Source organism: Balaenoptera musculus, chromosome 18, assembly GCF_009873245.2.
Source record: "Balaenoptera musculus isolate JJ_BM4_2016_0621 chromosome 18, mBalMus1.pri.v3, whole genome shotgun sequence".
NCBI classification, from domain to species: domain Eukaryota; kingdom Metazoa; phylum Chordata; class Mammalia; order Artiodactyla; family Balaenopteridae; genus Balaenoptera; species Balaenoptera musculus.
Window position 1 is genome coordinate 323,025 of NC_045802.1, and position 18,319 is coordinate 341,343.

At 39.2% G+C, this 18,319-nt stretch overlaps 1 protein-coding gene across 4 annotated transcripts in view; it reads right to left on the reverse strand.

Annotated features, from left to right (window-relative positions):
* CENPJ (centromere protein J) overlaps positions 1-18,319 on the reverse strand; it is a 62,955-nt gene that overhangs the window by 26,612 nt on the left and 18,024 nt on the right. For all 4 annotated transcript variants that reach the window (XM_036831852.1, XM_036831853.1, XM_036831850.1 and 1 more), the window contains 5 exons: positions 10,316-10,427; positions 9,429-9,531; positions 7,669-9,298; positions 5,793-5,925; positions 2,489-2,654 (listed from right to left, as the gene is read on the reverse strand). In XM_036831852.1, coding sequence (XP_036687747.1) covers positions 2,489-2,654; positions 5,793-5,925; positions 7,669-9,298; positions 9,429-9,531; positions 10,316-10,427 — 2,144 coding nt within the window. The remainder of the gene's footprint in view (positions 1-2,488; positions 2,655-5,792; positions 5,926-7,668; positions 9,299-9,428; positions 9,532-10,315; positions 10,428-18,319) is intronic.

Here is an 18,319-nt window from a genome sequence, read left to right on the forward strand (position 1 = left end):
CCTATTTTAAAAAAAAAGAATTCTCATGCCCTCCAAGCTATTGTAAAAAAAAAAAAAAAAAAGAGTAGCCCCCACTTGCCGCAACTAGAGAAAGCCCACACGCAGCAAAGAAGACCCCAATGCAGCCAAAAAGAAATAAATAATAAATATTTTTTTTAATTTTAAAATTAAAAAAAGAATCTGCCTTCCAATGCAGGGGATGTGGGTTCGATCCCTGGTCGGGGAACTAAGATCCCACATGCTGTGGGGCAACTAAGACCACACGCTCTAGAGCCCACGCGCCACAACTAGAGAGAAGCCCACGCACCACAATGTAGACGCTGTGAGCTGCAACAAAAGATGCCGCATGTCACAACTAAGACCCAATGGAGAGGGTTAGGGAGAGAGGAAGAGAGGGAAAGAGAAAAGAAATTCAATTAAATTTAACACGAATTTTAATCTTTTACCTTTCAGGTAAAGAGCAAAAATACTCTTAAAATTGCTAGTAGAATTTTAAATTGGCATGACAGGGACTTCCCTGGTGGCGCAGTGGTTAAGAATCCGTCTGCCAATGCAGGGGACACAGGTCGAGCCCTGGTCTGGGAAGATCCCACATGCCACAGAGCAACTAAGCCCGTGAGCCACAACTAGTGAGCCCACGTGCTGCAACTACTGAAGCCCGTGCGCCTAGAGCCCGTGCTCTGCAGCAAGAGAAGCCACCACAATGAGAAGCCTGCACACCGCAATGAAGAGTAGCCCCCACTCGCCACAACTAGAGAAAGCCCACGCACAGCAACGAAGACCCAATGCAGCAAAAAAAAAAAAAAAATTGTCGTGATATTTATGGAGGGATAATCTGGCAATATCTACTAAGTACATACCCTTTAACCTAGAAATTTCATTTGCAGTACTTTATCTCACAGATATGCTTGCGTACATAAGCTACAAACAGGTAAGGATGAACTTACTTTGTTCACTACTTCATTCCCAGTACATGCCTGCTATACAGGCTGTACTCAATAACCACATGTTAAATGACTATGCAGGACGATTGCGAGAGGGGATGTATGTACAGGGTTATTCAGGAGAGCACTTATATACAGAAAAAGAGCAGAAATAACATAAATGCTTGGTTAGGTAAATTATGGCACTTCCATATAATGCAGCTTTTATAATGCATTTATTTTCAATGGTAAAATAAAGGAGAATGCTCTTTATGTTAAGACGTAAAATGATTTTAGTATACTACCATTAATTTGTTTTTTGGTTTATTTTTAATTGGGAATATACATATGTATTTGCTTAGAATTTCTCTGAAAAGATACAAAAGATTGGTAACACTGGATGCCTCAAAAGAGAGTTAAATCAGGTGCCAGGGCAAGGGTGAGAGGGAGAGGTTTCACAGCACACCTTTTTGTACCTTGTGAATAGGAATATATTACCTTTTGAAATGAAAACTTTAATAGATTGTTAAAGTCTAACATATTAGATATAATAAACCAAGCATGAACTAAAACATAATGGCACGTTTCCGCCTACAGAAATAAATAGAATTAAAGACCCTAATAGACACGGCATGTGGTAACTTAAGCTACAGGTGTGTACTAAGACTAATCAAGGATGGTGCACTATATATGAAAGGAAGGAAGCAAAGGACGGGACTCAAAAAAACTAGTATTTAAAATATGAAAGTGGAAGATGAGTTTGTATTTAATGCTATAAATAATAGAAAGCCTTTTAAAATTTTTCTTTTGGTAAATTGAAGTTTTACTTTTGATGAAATTCAATATATCCACTTTTTCTTTTATACTTAGTTCTTTGTGTCTTCTCTTGGAAACCTCTGCAGATGCCACTGTCGCAAATATATTCACCTACATTTTTTCCTAGAAGGTTTATAGTTTTAGCTAAAAATGCATTAGTTCTTTTTAACTACTACACTCCTGTGATCATGTCCATTTCTAACTTTGAAATGAATAGGACTGACGATTTGGTTTATCAGTTTACAAGTTTTAACACCTAGTTAGTATACAAGCCTTAAATTATTCCAAATGAACAGAACTAACAATGTGTGGTGGGTCAAACAAATTAACACATTCCACTGGTGAATCTCCAACTCCTGGCTTGTTAATACATCCATGTCATTATCGGAGTATTTTCTGGGGAAGCCTTCAGTAAGAAAAGAACTGATATATTTTATTCTTTAAAAGTCAAGACGACAAGACTTCCCTGGCGGTCCAGTGGTTAAGACTCCGTGCTTCCAATGCAGGGGGCACGGGTTCAATCCCTGGTCAGGGAACTAAGATCCTACATGTCACATGGCACAGCCAAAAAAAAAAAGAAAGTCAAGACTACAAAAGATGTTCCTGATGTCTCAGATTATTTGTTGAGTCAATGGATGATTAATAAACTGATACCCAATTTCTCTTTGACACATCAAATAATTCTAAGATTCTTACCAGACTGTCACCTTTACAAACTTATATGAGTATAACGTAAAGAACTGACATACTTGTATTTCTTCACGTTCTTTTTTATCCGGAAAAGTTCTCGCAACTGTAGAATACTTTTCAAAAACTTTGCGTTCCTTTTGTAATTTCCTCATTTCCTCCTTTTTAAACTCCTCTACTCGAGCCAATTCTTTTGCTTTCTGTTGTTCAAAGTCAGCAATTTCTTTCCTAAAACAACCAAACCACGTTATAATCTGAGGAGACCGCCTCAATACAGTAATCCACATGTGGTACCAAAATGGAACACCAATGACAACCTGGAACTGAGGAGCTGCTAGTTTTGGTGAATCCATCTTCAACCCACAGCAGTGAAATAACAGTCAATTAACTCAGTAAAGCACTACTCAACAAGCATTCACTGCATACCTACTATGATTCAAGTACTACACTACGTACTGGAGAAACCACAGTGAAAAAAATAAACATCCTTACTCCTATAAAGCTTCTTACATTCTAGTGGGAGCGACAGATGACAATAAATAAGATTAACAAGTAAAATATATGGAACACTGGAAATGTTAAGAAGAATAAACCAAGGAACGTGGTTAGGAAATATGGAGGTTAGGAGCCTGAAATTATGGACGGAGTCATCTTGCTGAGGCAGTATTTGAGGTAAAACCTGAGGGACATGAGAGAACAGCCATGGAGGTATCTGGACAAAACAGTTCAGGCAGAGGGAACACCACATGCAAAAGCCCTGAGATAGGGACATGCCTGATGTGTTCAAAGAACAGGCAGGAGGCCAGTGTGGCTAAAGAGACAGAACAGTAGGAGAAAACGTCAGAAAAAAAGGGGGGGTGGGGCGGGAGGCGGGGTGATAAATTAGGGTCTGTGGACCACTGTGAAGACCCTGGTATTTAGCTTAGGAGCATGCGGGTCGGAGGAACTGCCAGGACCCGGGCTCCTTCTGGATGCTGTGTAAAGAGCACGGGGAGAGCAACGACAGCAAGACTGTGGAACGAGAGGTCCCTGGCTCACATCCTTCCACACAAATGCCATCCACAGACAAAAGTGCCTTCGTGGGAGCTCCAGGATCCAGGCAGGAAAGGAGAAACGCTGGTGAAGCCTAAGATCAAGGACAGCCACTCAGAGAAGGCAGGCCCATGCCCCAGTGCCAGGCTTACCAAATGTGGTCTTGATGCACTGAAAACAGCCCCACTGCCAAAGGACCCAGGAGGAGCCATGCCCATTCATGCCCCTGGAAAGAGACCCACGGACCTTGGTCCTGCCTACAGATCCTGATACAGCCCTGTGACCTAGCTCCAGCCCTGCTCTATGTGGTATGGAGTCAGTCCTGCCCACCCAGGGGCCTGGTAGGAAGCTGCTCAGAAACCTGGCAGGAGCCCCACCCATCCTCACGCCTGGAAACACACCTCCTGTCTACAGACTCAACAGTGGACCAGGAGGCAGCCCCATGACCTAGCTCCAGCCCTGCCTGACTGTGGCCCAAAAGGTAGTCCTGTCCTACTGGGGATCCAGCAGGAACCACAGCTGACTGCAACCCTGATAACAGGCCTACCAACTGTGGACCCAGCTACAAACCCACTTGACTGTGATCCTGGAAGTAGACCCACCAGTCCAGGGATCCAGCAGATGAAGGTCTTTACCTGCCAAAAACAGTCTGTAAAGACAGGAACAGGTGTTTGTTCTTTCAAATGCAAAGACATCAACACAAGTCCACATAGATCACCAAGAATCAGGCAAACGTGACACCACCAAAGGAAACTAATAAAGCTCCAGTAACCAATCCCAAAGAAATCGAGATCTACAAATTACCTGACAAAGAATACAAACTAATTGTTTTAAGGAAGCTCAGCAAGCTACAAGAAAACACAGATAAACAACTCAACGAAACCAGGGAAACAATATGAGAAACAAGACAAGAAGTTCAATAAAGAGCTAGAAATCATAAAAAAAGAACCAAAAAGAAATTCTAGAGCTGAAGAATACAAGGAATGAAGTGATAAATACAACAGAGAACTTCAACAGCAGACTCAAGCAGAAGAGAGAATCTGTGACTTCGAAGACCGGTGATTCAAAGTTATTCAGTCAGAGGGGGAAAAAAGGGAAAAGAATGAAAAGGAGTGAAGAAAGCCTGCAGGATTTATGGGACACTATTGTATGAACCATATACGCATTATGGGAGTCTCAGGAGGAAAAAAATCAACAAACCTTTAGCTAGACTAAGAAAAAAAGAGAGAAGACTCAAATAAATAAAGTCATAAATGAAAGGCAAGGCATTATAACAGATGCCTCAGAGATAAAAAGGACCATATACAAATAATTATATTCGAAACCACTGGATAACTTAGAATGGTTAAATTCCTAGGAACATACAACCTACCAAAATTGAATCCAGAAGAAACAGAAAGCCTGAACTGACCAATAACAAATAAGGAGACTGAATCAGTAATCAAAAACCTCCCAAAAAAGAAAAGTCCAGGACCAGATGGCTTCACAGGTAAATTCCACCAAACAGTCAAAGAAAAAATTAATACCATTCTTTTTTAAACTCTTCCAAGAAAAGAAGGAATACTTCCAAACGCATTCTGTGAGGCTAGCTATCACTCTGATACCAAAGGCAGACAAAGATACAAGAAAGGAAAACTATAGGCTAATGTCCCTGATGAATACAGTGTATAAATCCTCAAAAAAATACTAGCAAACCAAATTCAACAGCACAGTAAAAGCGTTAAATACCATGACCAAGTGGGATTCATCCCCAGGATGCAAAGTTGGTTCAACACACGCAAAGCAATTAACATGACGTAAACTGGTGCAGCCGCTGTGCGAAACAGTATGGTGGTTCCTCAGCATTATTCACAATAACCCAAACATAGAAACAACCCACTTGTCCAGCTGTGAGCCAAGGAAGGCTAAGGATCGCCAGAAACCAATAGAAGATACAAGAGAAAGCATGGCTCTGCTGACACCTTGACTTCAGGCTTCTGGCCTCCAGAACCATGAGAAAATAAATTTCTGTTGTTTCAAGCCATCCAGTTTGTGTATATTTTGTTACAGCAGCCCTAGGAAACTAATACACTGGCCAAGATGGCCCTTGAATTCAGAGCTCCACACTGATTTTCAAATTTCAATTTATGACCTCATCACAACAATTCTCCTTTTAAGACATCTTTGACCACAGTGGGTCATTTTATTTAAAAATTCTTATGTGGTATGTATTTCACTTCCTTCTCTCACTTACATTGTTGGATTAATAAGAAATGTTTCAAATAGTTCAGATATAATCTTAAAAATAAAGCTGAATCACCATACATTTTCCCCCACTTACAGATGCAAACTGACCTGAGTTTTTCCAAGGCACTTTCTCGTTCAATGCGAAGTTTAGCTAAAGATGTGTTCTCAGCTTTAAATTTTTCTATTTCTGTCTCCAATTCAGTAACTTTCTCTCTCAAAACTTGAGATCGAGTGTTGTCACCTATAAGGTAAGCCACAAATACTGAACTTCACAAAAAGCTTTCAACAGCAAAACACTAGCTAGCTATTACACTAGGAGCCAAAAATATGGTAAACACCTGTACTATTAAAATGCATTAGAAACGATGCTTCTAAAAACAAAGAAAAAAAAATTATTATAGTCTAACTTTCCAGATGGAACAGCCTAAATTTAAGAAAAGAATCAAATCATTCTACCTCAAGAGTATCAATCTGATGACAAACGAACATTATATATTAAAAAAATCAAATAAATTTTTAAACCAATATACATAAATAACTTAAGAACATGAGTAAGTATTTGCAAGAGACTTAAAGCTCTAATCAACACCAAAATCTATGTCTACCCCCCACTAATCAAAGAAATACAAATTAAGATCTTTTTCTGTATCAAATTTGCTACTTAAGAAAATAGCCAATGCTTCTGTCCTTCAACTACCCTTCTGGAAAATAACCCTGATTTGTAACACAAGGCTAAAATACACATTATCTACCCTTAGACCCACTTCTAAAAATCTAGTTAAAGAACGAACTTATAAAATCATACAAATCATTTTGCACAAAAAAATGCGTTGAAGTGTTATTTCTAATAGTGAAAAATAATTTGTATCCAACATTAAAGAAATTACTAAATAAAATTATGCTACATTCATATAATGCTCTGCAACCATTTTTAAAGTATACAAAGAGTTTTAATGATATGGCCAAAGCATATTATACACCTGGTCAAAAAGGATGAGGCGAGTTATACGTCTCTACCATATGAAAAATACACAGGAAAAATGAATGGAAAGAAATATCCCAAAATGATATCACAGTTACCTTAGGATAGGTTATAAACATTTTTGCTTCTACACTTTCTAACTTCCAAACTTCCTGCAAAAATTACTATTTTTAAAATCAGAGTATTTTTAAAAATTACCTTAAGTTATAATTTCTATTTTAAAGCACCTATGCTTTGCTAGACACTCAGAGTTTATAATATAACATGACATAATAGAAAACTGTTTTCAATATAAGTTAAAAAAATCCATCACATAAACTAAATACTATATAGCCACTAAATGGAATGAGACAGATGTGTATTAGAACAATCTTCAAAATTTATTATAAGCAAGGTGCAGAACAGTATATAAAAAACATGTTTTCATTTGTGCAGAAAAGAGGATTATATACACATTCACACATGTGCTTTCATATGCATGGAATCTTTGTAGAATACACAAATGAAATGGGAAAGTTGATGTCTCTAAGAGCCCAGATCTGGGGAAGAAAAGAAACTTGAATTTTACTGTATTTCTTCCTCATTATATTTGGCAAGTGAATGCATGAGGTAGCAAAAAAAAACTAATTAAAAAAAATACACACAGAGGTAGCACAGTAGCACAAACCACAAATTGGGTATTCCCCAGTTATAAAAGAAACTTAAATGTTATCTCACTTTATAATAATTAATTTTAAAGCCTTGGCAATAAGACAGGCTAAAATTTGAAAAATCTGAAATCACAATTCTTCCAAATCTCTTATACTAGTGACTATTACATTATTTAGACTCACAAAACAAATCAAATTTTAACAAATTACCTACTAAACTTTAACAAATCACCTACTAGATTTCCACTGAGCAACTAGAAAGGTTGGGATTTTAATAAGCATTCTGACAACATACTGATAAAATATTAAACCTGTAACATTCCATTACATATTTTACAATGCTCTGACTTACTAGGTGGTTGGTCCTGATTTATGTTTAACTTGGGTTCATTTCCCAAGCGTGAGTCTGATTTAGATTTTGGTTTCAAAGAAGGGAAGAATTTCATCATCAGATCCGAGGTAGGAGGAGGACTTGTGCTCCTACTGGATTTATTCAAGCCTTCTCCCTTCTTGACCGGTGCAACCTTCCTTTTTATTGTTTTGTCCAGTACACATATTTCACTCTTATTAGGGTAGGTTGTCTGGGGAGTCCCATAAATGGCTTCATTCCCAAGAATAACATCATGTTTAAATGAATCATCTTCAAGGTCAGTCCAAGTTCTTTCATCATCAAAGTCAATTTTACTCATAGATGGGTGTCCTCTTGAGGAATCAGAAGCTTTATTTTTCAAGCTTGTTATTAGGATAGACTCGTCACTACTGTAATCTTTATCAGACAAATCTAAATCAACATCTCTCCTCTTATCTTCTTCTTGAGTCCTGGTGTCCCTTAAAGGTCCCCTCCCATCACAGACTTGTGGACTATCTTCTCTGCTGCTGAAACCCCTCTCTTTATCCTCAGTTGATGGTTTTATGGTGACATCAAGCTGTTCCTCAGAATCAGTGCTATCATCACTGTCTGTACCACCTCCGTCGTCGCTTGCGCTCCACCTAGTTGGACTTTCACAAGTGCTCATTTGGAACACTTTCCTACTGACCTTACAGGACTGCTCCTGCGGTACGTCAGGTGAGGACACTGAATCAGGCCGCTGGGGTGCAAGCTCACACTCAGCCTGACTTTCACACTTGGTACGGTCTGGACCCTCATTTTGCTTGCACTCACTAATGGGACCTGGTGGTGTTGTCTTCTCTTGCTGCACAGCTTTGACCGGAGTAGAAGACAGCCGGTGACCTCTGCAGATCTGTTGGTCCCTCTCTAAGATCTTCAGTACAAATGAGGAATTACTAGAAAATGATATTTCATCAGCAGCTTGTTCTAAAAACAAAAATTCATCTAATTCCAAATTTTCCTTTTCCTTTTCTCGTTCCCAATTCTCTAACTTTTTCTGAAGAGAAATGTCAAGAGAAGATTCTGACTCTTTCAAAGTCTCACTTACTGGGCTCTTAGAAGCCACGCAGCTGGCCAGCCCTGTCGAAAGGGGAAGTCTGTCTTTACCTTGTGTCTTATTCCAGATTTTGCAACCAACGTCACAAGGTTTTGTACACTCGGGTACATTTTCTTTATTATTAGACTCTACCTTTTTTTCTAAATTGATCTGACCTCTAAATTGCCCGTCACATTTCTTCCCTGCCAGTATCTTCAATCCTGCTGGAGAGAGACTTTTCCTATTGTTACCCTTAAGCACTTTTGGCTTCTGACTGAGTGTGACACAACCACTCTTTGTTCTGGTTTTACTGTTCTTTTTGACAGGAAGGTTCTCTGTACACAGTTCTTTACTTATGAGAGCAGTTTTCCGCTGGAATTGTTGTTTATCTAATTTAAACACAGGTTTGTCCTCTGAAATGCTCTGAGTAGTGACTAGTTTACTTTCTCTCCCCTTCTGAAACTTAGATTTAGCATTAGTAAATCTAGCTAAACCTTCTCCTCGTTTTAAGAATGGTTGTTTTGGTTTTGCTTTGATTAGCAAGGATCCTTCTGCTTCCTAAAATAAAAGAACAATATTTGAATTAATTCTGGTATATCCAAGTAATCCCAAAGTTATTTTTAAAGCAAATTATAAACAAATCTCTAAAGCCTTAAGATAATTTAATCAAAATAGTAGAAATGCTAACCCTTAGCTGTTTTTGTTTCAGTTCTTGTTCTTCCAACCGAATTTGTTCTTCTAAGTAGTCTTCAAAGGTTTGTTTCCTTTCTCTAATAGCAGCTTTAATAGGCCTAATCATAAAAGTAAAGTTATTTAACATTCAAATCATGTGGTGAATACTTTACACTTAGTGTGCCTGATACAGACACCTCTGACTGAGAACTAACCTTTTTCAAAGTCACAGATCCCCTTTGAGAATCTATTAAAAGCTACAATCCCACTCCATCTCCCAAAATATAGAAATACACATCACTCTACACGTGATTTGAAAAACCCCTCTGAAGTCCACCTACTGACCTTAGATTAACTTTTGAAGTAATATATTCATTACATAAATAAAATATATTTCAAAAATAGTTCATTAAATACATTCTTTAAGATCCTTAATAATATAAACAAAACAATCAAAAGTCATTTGCCATTCCATAATGTATATTAAAATACTTAAGAAAATAATAAACAACCTCACAGTTGATATTTTATCTCTGACATAAAATTTTTGAATTCTGTAACCACACCCACTCAATTATTATTTATAAGTGATACCATGTGTGAGACTCCAATATATGATTTTTTCTCTTCTCCAAAACAGGATTTACCTATCTGAGAGAAGATTAGTTTTATCCAGATATTTCCCTTAGGTGAAAAAACTTTGCTCAATTTTTCCAGTACAATGTCAAACTGATGTATCTCCCCAACCTGCTTCTGTTGCTGACAACATGGAATAAGTTGGACCTTCAACCCTTTACTTAAGAGCATACCCAGGCAAAAACAAGAAAACTATGGATCTTTCAAACAAAGAAAGCACCAATAATAATGACTATTATATTAAATTCCTTCCAACATGGATGATACCTTTCTTCAATATTAACCACTTCTGAGGAATCACCAATTTTTTTTAAGTTCGTATCGTTCCCTTCCTGAATCTCTTCCGTCATTTTCTCCGAACATGGTAAAATACCTTCTCCTAGGATAAAAATTACGAACAATTTAGTTCAAAAAAAAAGCAGATTAAAGTCTTAAAACTTGAGAATTTTACAAGTTACTGTATCAAAAAAATATTTAGTTAAACTTAATGTATACCAAAGATTTTAGAACTCTCAAGGATTTCTTTAATATGATAAAGAAAAACTACAAAATGCTCATGAAAACACAACATTCTGCTCTCCTTTCCAGTCGACCTCTCAAAAACCCGTGCCATAGTACTGGCTTCTGTGACCTTCTGACAGGGAGCCCTTTGTTCGGTCACACTGTTACCTGACTGATTAAATGTGGAAGCAAGTCCTTTGCTAGGACTGGACTTTATTCAAAGTATCTGGTGTTGAGTTCTCAATTCAGATGAACTTCACTGGCGAGCTACTGAGGACTGAGACCCCCAAAATAATCCGGAAGCCATTCTGTGAAGTTGACAAGCGAGAGTCTGCAGACAGGAAAACCTCTCCCTTTACACACTGAGAATTCCCACTGCAGTGAATGGAAGATCTGTGTGTGTAAAGAGCACGTGAGCAGAGGGGGTTCAGCCCCAGAGAAAGAAGGTGTCGAGTTGCCTTGGTAAAGAATTTATACACCACGTGGTCACAGCTTCTTAACAGGGCAGCAACAGGAAACTAACAGAGCTGTAATGATGAAGTACTTTGAAGCATAGGGCACTGTTTTAGAGGTAATTCTACAAAATAAAACTTTACTTGGGGACCTTCAAGATGGCAGAGAAGACGTGGAGATCACCTTCCTCCCCACAAATACATCAGAAATACATCTACATGTCGAACAGCTCCTACAGAACACTCACTGAAATCTGGCAGAAGACCTCAGACTTCCCAAAAGGCAAGAAACTCCCCACGTACCTGGGTAGGGCAAAAGAAAAAAGGAAAAACAGAGACAAAACAATAGGGACGGGACCTGCACCTTTGGAAGGGAGCTGTGAAGTAGGAAAGGTTTCCACACACTAGGAAGCCCCTTTACGGGCGGAGACTGTGGGTGGCGGAGGGGGGAAGCTTCGGAGCCACGGAGGAGAGCGCAGCCACAGGGGTGCGGAGGGCAAAGCGGAGAGATTCCCGCACAGAGGATTGGTGCCGACCAGCACTCACCAGCCCGAGAGGCTTGTCGGCTCCCCCGCAGGGGCGGGCGGGGGCTGGGAGCTGAGGCTCGGGCTTTGGTCGGATCGCAGGGAGAGGACGGGGGTTGGCTGCGTGAACACAGCAGGGGCTAGTGCGCCACAGCTAGCTGGGAGGGAGTCCGGGAAAAAGTCTGGAACTGCCTAAGAGGCAAGAAACCACTGTTTCGGGGTGTACGAGGAGGGGGGGTTCAGACCACCACCTAAACGAGCTCCAGAGATGGGCACAAGCCGCGGCTATCAGCGCGGACCCCAGAGACGGGCATGAGACGCTAAGGCTGCTGTTGCCGCCACCAAGAAGCCTGTGTGCAAGCACAGGTCACTATCCACACACACACACACACACACACATACACACACACCCCGGGGACCTGTGCAGCCCGCCAAGCCAGGTCCTGTGATCCAGGGACAACTTCCCTGGGAGAACACACAGCACGCCTTAGGCTGGTGCAATGTCACGACGCCTCTGACGCCGCAGGCTCGCCCCGCATCCGTACCCCGCCCTCCCCCGGCCTGAGGGAGCCAGAGCCCCCGAATCAGCTGCTCCTTTAACCCCGTCTTGTCTGAGCGAAGAACAGATGCCCTCGCGACCTACACGCAGAGGCGGGGCCAAATCCAAAGCTGAACCCCGGGAGCTGTGCGAACAAAGAGAAAGGGACATCTCTCCCAGCAGCCTCAGGAGCAGCGGATTAAATCTCCACAATCAACTTGATGTACCTGCATCTGTGGAACACCTGAATAGACAATGAATCATCCCAAATTGACGCAGTGGACTTTGGGAGCAACTTGGGATTTGCTTTCTGCATCTAATTTGTTTCTAGTTTTATGCTTATTTTAGTTTAGTATTTAGAGCTTATTATCATTGGTAGATTTGTTTATTGATTTGGTTGCTCTCTTCCATTTTTTTTTTCCTTTTTGTCTTTTTGTGAGTGCATATGTGTATGCTTCTTTGTGTGATTTTGTCTGTATAGCTTTGCTTTTACCATTTGTCCTAGGGTTCTGTCTGTTTTTTGTTGGTTTTTTTGTAGTATAGTTCTTAGCGCTCATTATCATTGGTGGATTTGCTTTTTGGTTTGGTTGCTCTCGTCTTTCTTTCTTTTTCTTTCTATTACTTTTTAAAAAATTTTTTAACAATATTTTTTATTTTAATAACTTTATTTTTTTCCTTTCTTTCTTTTTTTTTCCTCCCTTTTCTTCTGAGCCGAGTGGCTGACCAGGTTTTGGTGCTCTGGCCGGGTGTCAGGCCTGAGCCTCTGAGGTGGGAGAGACGAGTTCAAGACATTGATCCACCAGAGACCTCCTGGCTCCACATAATATCAAACAGCAAAAGCTCTCCCAGAGATCTCCATCTCAATGCTAAGACCCAGCTCCACTCAACAACCAGCAATCTACAGTGCTGGACACCCTATGCCAAACAACTAGCAAGACAGGAACACAACCCCACCTGTTAGCAGAGAGGCTGCCTAAAATCATAATAAGTTCACAGGCACCCCAAAACACACCAGATGCGGTCCTGCCCACCAGAAAGACAAGGTACAGCCTCATCCACCAGAACACAGGCACCAGTCCCCTCCACCAGGAAGCCTACACAACTCACTGAACCAACCTTACCCACTGGGGGTAGACACCAAAAATAACGGGAACTACAAACCTGCAGCCTGCAAAGAGGAGACGCCAAACACAGTAAGTTAAGCAAAATGAGAAGACAGAGACATACACAGCAGATGAAAAAACAAAGTAAAAACCCACCAGACCAAAAAAATGAAGAGGAAATAGGCAGCCTACCTGAAAAAGAATTCACAGTAACGATAGTAAAGATGATTCAAAATCTTGGAACTAGAATGGAGAAAATACAAGAAACATTTAACAAGGACCTAGAAGAACTAAAGAGCAAACAAATGATGAACAATACAATGAATGAAATGAAAAATTCTCTAGAAGGGATCAATAGCAGAATAACTGACGCAGAAGAACGGATAAGTGACCGGGAAGATAAAACAGTGGAAATAACTACCACAGAGCAGAACAAAGAAAAAAGAATGAAAAGAATTGAGAACAGTCTCACAGACCTCTGGGACAACACTAAATGCATCAACATTCGAAACAGAGGCCTCCCAGAAGAAGAAGAGAAAAAAAAAGGGACTGAGAAAATATCTGAAGAGATTATAGCTGAAAACTGCCCTAATATGGGAAGGAAATAGTCAATCAAGTCCAGGAAGCACAGAGTCCCATACAGGAGAAACACGCAAAGACACATATTAATCAACCTATCAAAAATTAAATACAAAGAAAAAATATTAAAAGCAGCAAGGGAAAAGCAACAAATAACATACAAGGGAATCCCAATAAGGTTAACAGCTGATCTTTCAGTAGAAACTCTGCAAGCCAGAAGAGAGTGGCAGGACATATTTAAAGTGATGAAAGGGAAAAACCTACAACCAACATTACTCTACCCAGCAAGGATCTCATTCAGATTTAACGGAGAAATTGAAACCTTTACAGACAAGCAAAAGCTAAGAGAACTCAGCACCACCAAACCAGGTTTACAACAAATGCTAAAGGAACTTCTCTAGGCAGGAAACACAAGAGAAGGAAAAGACCTACAATAACAAACCCAAAACAATTAAGAAAATGGTAATAGGAACATACATTATTGATAAGCACCTTAAATGTACATGGATTAAATGATCCAACCAAAAGACACAGACTGGCTGAATGGATACAAAAACAAGACCCATATATATGCTGTCTACAAGAGACCCACTTCAGACCTAGGGCCACATACAGACTGAAAGTGAGGGGATGGAAACAAATATTCCATGCAAATAGAAATCAAAAGAAAGCTGGAGTAGCAATTCTCGTATCAGACAAAACAGACTAAAATAAAGACTATTACAAGAAACAAAGAAGGACACTATATAATGATCAAGGGATCAATGCAAGAAGAGGATACAACAATTGTAAATATTTATGCACCCAACATAGGAGCACCTCAATACATAAGGCAAATGCTAACAGCCATAAAAGGGGAAATAAACAGTAACAAAATTAGTAGGGGACTTTAACACCCCACTTTCACCAATGGACAGATCACCCAAAATGAAAATAAATAAAGAAACACAAGCTTTAAATGATACAGTAAACAAGACGGACTTAATTGATATTTATAGAACATTCCATCCAAAAACAACAGAATACACTTTCTTCTCAAGTGCTCATGGAACATTCTCCAGGATAGATCATATCTTGGGTCACAAATCAAGCCTTGGTAAATTTAAGAAAATTGGAATCGTATCAAGTATCTTTTCCGACCACAACGCTATGAGACTAGATATCAATTACAGAAAAAAATCTGAAAAAAACACAAAACACATGCAGGCTAAGCAATACACTACTAAATAACCAAGAGATCACTGAAGAAATCAAAGAGGAAATCAAAAAATACCTAAAAACAAATGACAATGAAAACATGACGACCCAAAACCTACGGGATGCAGCAAAAGCAGTTCTAAAAGCGAAGTTTATAGCAATACAATCCTACCTCAAGAAACAAGAAACACCTCAAAAAAAAACCTAAACTTACACCTAAAGCAATTAGAGAAAGAAGAACAAAAAAAACCCCAAAGCTAGCAGAAGAAATCATAAAGATCAGATAAAAAATCAATGAAAAAGCAATGAAGGAAACAATAGCAAAAATCAATTTTAAAAAAAGCTAGTTCTTTGAGAAGATAAACAAAATTGATAAACCATTAGCCAGACTCATCAAGAAAAAAAGGGAGAAGACTCAAATCAATAGAATTAGAAATGAAAAAGGAGAAGTAACAACTGACACTGCAAAAATACAAAGGATCATGAGAGATTACTACAAGCCACTCTATGCCAATAAAATGGACAACCTGGAAGAAATGGACAAATTCTTAGAAAAGCACATCCTTCTGAGACTGAACCAGGAAGAAATCGAAAATATAAACAGACCAATCACAAGCACTGAAATTGAAACTGTGATTAAAAATCTTCCAACAAACACAAGTCCAGGAGCAGATGGCTTCACAAGTGAATTCTATCAAATATTTAGAGAAGAACTAGCCTTCTATCCTAACTATCCTTCTCAAACTCTTCCAAAATATAGCAGAGGGAGGAACTCTCCCAAACTCATTCTACGAAGCCACCATCACCCTGATACCAAAACCAGACAAAGATGTCACAAAAATACAGGCCCATATCATGGATGAACACAGGTGCAAAAATCCTCAACAAAATACTAGCAAACAGAATCCAACAGCACATTAAAGGGATCATACACCATGATCAAGTGGGGTTTATCCCAGAAATGCAAGGATTCTTCAATATACGCAAATCAATCAATGTGATACAACATATTAACAAACTGAAGGATAAAAACCATATGATATTCTCAATAGATGAAGAAAAAGCTTTCGACAAAATTCAACACCAATTTTTGATAAAAACCCTCCAGAAAGTAGGCATAGAGGGAACTTACCTCAACATAATAAAGGCCATATATGACAAACCCACAGCCAGCATCATTCTCAATGGTGAAAAACTAAAACCATTTCCACTAAGATCAGGAACAAGACAAGGTTGCCCATTCTCACCACTATTATTCAGCATAGTTTTGGTAGTTTTAGCCACAGCAATCAGAGAAGAAAAAGAAATAAAAGGAATCCAAATAGGATAAAAAAGAAATAAAACTGTCACTGTTTTATTTACTGTCACTGTTTGCAGATGACATGATACTATACATAGAGAATCCTAAAGATGCTACCAGAAAACTACTAGAGCTAATCAATGAATTTGGTGAAGTGGAAGGATACAAAATTAATGCACAGAAATCTCTTCCATTCCTATACACTAATGATGAAAAATCTGAAAGAGAAATTAAGGAAACACTCCCATTTACCAGTGCAACAAAAAGAATAAAATACCTAGGAATAAACCTACCTAAGGAGACAAAATTTCTGTATGCAGAAAACTATAAGACACTGATGAAAGAAATTAAAGATTATACAAACAGATGGAGAGATATACCATGTTCTTGGATTGGAAGAATCAACATTGTGAAAATGACTATACTACCAAAAGCAGTCTACAGATTCAAGGCAATCCCCATCAAACTACCAATGACATTTTTCACAGAACTAGAACAAAAACTTTCACAATTGGTATGGAAACACAAAAGACCCCGAATAGCCAAAGCAATCTTGAGAAAGAAAAACGGAGCTGGAGGAATCAGGCTCCCAGACTTCAGACTGTACTACAAAGCTACAGTAATTAAGGCAGTATGGTACTGGCACAAAAACAGGAATATAGATCAATGGAACAGGATAGAAAGCCCAGAGATAAGTCCACGCACCTATGGTCACATTATCTTTCATAAAGGAGGCAAGAATATACAATGGAGAAAAGACAGCCACTTCAATAAGTGGTGCTGGGAAAACTGGACAGCTACATGTAAAGGAATGAAATTAGAACACTCCCTAACACCATACACAAAAATAAACTCAAAATGCATCAAAGACCTAAATGTAAGGCCAGACACTATAAAACTCTTAGAGGAAAACATAGGCAGAACACTCTATGACATAAATCACAGCAAGATCCTTTCTGACTCACCTCCTAGAGAAATGGAAATAAAAACAAAAATAAACAAATGGGACTAAATTAAACTTAAAAGGTTTTGCACAGCAAAGGAAACCGTAGACAAGACGAAAACACAACCCTCAGAATGGGGAAAATATTTGCAAACGAAGCAACTGACAAAGGATTCAATCTCCAAAATTTACAAGCAGCTCATGCAGCTCAATATCAAAAAAACAAACAACCCAATCCAAAAATGGGCTGAAGACCTAAATAGACATCTCTCCAAAGAAGATATACTGATTGCCAACAAACACATGAAAGAATGCTCAACATCATTAATCATTAGAGAAATGCAAATCAAAACTACAATGAGGTATAGTACAATAACCTCACACCAGTCAGAATAGCCATCATCAAATAATCTACAAACAAGAAATGCTGGAGAGGCTGTGGAGAAAAGGGAACCCTCTTGCACTGTTGGTGGGAATGTAAATTGATACAGCCACTATGGAGAACAGTATGGAGGTTCCTTAAAAAACTAAAAATAGAACTGGCATACGACCCAGCAATCCCACTACTGGGCATATACCCTGAGAAAACCACAATTCAAAGAGTCCTGTACCACAATGTTTATTGCAGCTCTATTTACAATAGCCAGGACATGAAAGCAACCTAACTGTCCATCGACAGATGAATGGATAAAGAACATGTGGCACACATATACAATGGAATATTACTCAGCCATAAAAAAGAAACGAAATTGAGTTATTTGCAGTGAGGTGGATGGACCTAGAGGCTGTCATACAGAGTGAAATAAGTCAGAAAGAGAAAAACAAATACCATATGCTAACACATATATATGGAATCTAAAAAAAAAAAAAAAAGGGGCTGAAGAACCTAGGGCCAGGACAGGAATAAAGACGCAGATGTAGAGAATGGAATTGAGGACACAGGGAGGGGGAAGGGTAAGCTGGGACGAAGTGAGAGACTGGCATGGACATATGTACACTACCAAATGTAAAATAGGTAGCTAGTGGGAAGCAGCTGCATAGCACAGGGAGATCAGCGCAGTGCTTTGTGACCACCTAGAGGGGTGGGATAGGGAGGGTGGGAGGGAGGCTCAAGAGGGAGGGTATATGAGGATA